Source organism: Morone saxatilis, unplaced genomic scaffold, assembly GCF_004916995.1.
Source record: "Morone saxatilis isolate NCDOM2014 unplaced genomic scaffold, NCSU_SB_2.0 Contig15, whole genome shotgun sequence".
NCBI classification, from domain to species: Eukaryota; Metazoa; Chordata; class Actinopteri; family Moronidae; genus Morone; species Morone saxatilis.
The window spans coordinates 4,114,770-4,116,524 of NW_023339707.1; the positions used below are offsets into that span (position 1 = coordinate 4,114,770).

General features: G+C 44.0%; 1 protein-coding gene across 1 annotated transcript; it reads left to right on the forward strand.

Moving 5' to 3' along the window:
* The first annotated feature begins 268 nt into the window (after nt 1-268).
* Nucleotides 269-1,755, forward strand: LOC118324984 (myosin-3-like). Its single transcript, XM_035657511.1, has one exon. The coding sequence runs from the start codon at nt 269-271 to the stop codon at nt 1,511-1,513; it is 1,245 nt and encodes a 414-aa protein (XP_035513404.1). The 3' UTR covers nt 1,514-1,755.

Consider the following 1,755-nt stretch of genomic DNA (forward strand, 5'->3'; position numbering starts at 1 on the left):
AGAAAAAATAGAGGAATAAATGGAACTTTATAGATCAAAGCAAAATAGAATGCAACTTTATAGATCAAAGCAAGATAGAATGCAACTTTATAGATCAAAGGTAAATAGAATGGAACACATCAAAGGAATAATTCCATTGGTATTATTACATATATTGTGACATCTCCAACAGGCAGACCACTGATACAGACGATATCTGTTCATCAGAGAAGAACTGCAACTGTAGACAACAGCATTTCTTTGCAACTATTTCTACTAACCAAAGAAAATGCAGAGAGATCAAAGATGTTTCCAGAGGACCTCTGGACAGCAGGCTGGAGGCAGGGCTCGGCAGGACAATGAAGTTCATCAAAAAGTTGAGCAGCTTGAAGCCCGGTTGTGTGAAGAGAGGACAAAATGTTTTACAGAGAGTAGCACAAGACTCCAATATGGTCAAGAACTGGAAGACGCCAAGCTACAAAAACAGAAAACCCTGAAAGAAATGTACATCAACAGGGAAAAAGAAACCAGTAGAGAACTGGAGAAGACCACTGTTTCATACCGTGAGCTCAGCCTCCAGTATGAAACTGAAGTCACCGCTGTCAAACAGCAGGCTGAACCCTTTCCGCAAGAGCTTTCCCAGGAGATCAACCAAAAGACTCTCCTTCAGCAACAGTATGAGGACTTGCAAGTTAAGTTTGCAGCTGAGCAGGTCGAGAACAAGAATCTGGAAGAAGAAATGCAGAGAATCAGTGTCTCACACCATGGCATCATCCTCAGGTATGAGTCTGAGTTGACCAATGTCACACAGCAAGCTGAGACCCTTCAGCATCAGCTTGACCAGGAGATCGAGCAGAAGACCCTCCTTCAAAATAATTATGAGGACCTGAAAGGGAGGTTTGAAGCTGAGCTGCAGGCTGAGCAGGACAAGAACAAGATCCTTGAAGAGGAACTGCAGAGGATCAATGCTTCATACCATGATGTCAGCTTCCGGTATGAAACTTATATCATCACTGCCACACAGCAGGTTGAAACCCTTCAACGTGAGCTTGACCAGCACATGAAGTCTCATGCAGACATGGCGTCAGAGGGCTGGTGTATTATCGATGACTTGAGGGATGAGTGGGAGGAGGAGATCAGTATCCTGAGGCAAAACACCATCAAGACGGAGATGTTTTATAAGAGAGAGCTGGAGGAGCTGAAAACTCAGCTCAGTGCTCAAATCTCACTCAACCTGCAGCTCTCCATCCCTAATGCACCTGCCATCGAAACCATGGAAGAAGCTGAAGTCTCTGAGGAGAAGCCATGCAAGCAACAGGAGTCCATCACTAATGCACCTACCTCTGAAACCATAGAAGAGGCTGAAGGCTCTGAGGAGAAGCCGTGCAAGCAACAGGAGTCCATCACTAATGCACCTACCTCTGAACCCATAGAAGAGGCTGAAGGCTCTGAGGAGAGGCAACCAAAGACTCCCTCCAAATGGCAAAGAATTCACTTCCTGGGGTTGAGGAAACCTCAGAGTTGGAAGAAGTAGGAGCATTCAAATCAAGTTTGTCACATCAACGTCACATGAAGTGATGTGACAATACACTTAAACATCATCAACATCAACATTTAGTGACATCTCTCTGTGCCTAGCTCCACAAAACATCATATTCAACAGAAGCACCTACTGACTAAAAGACAAAAGACAATTTTAAATCGCGCACAATTTTGGTCAAGCAGGTAAGCTGAGTGTGTTTTTACTTTCATCACGTTAAATTATGTTAGCTCAGA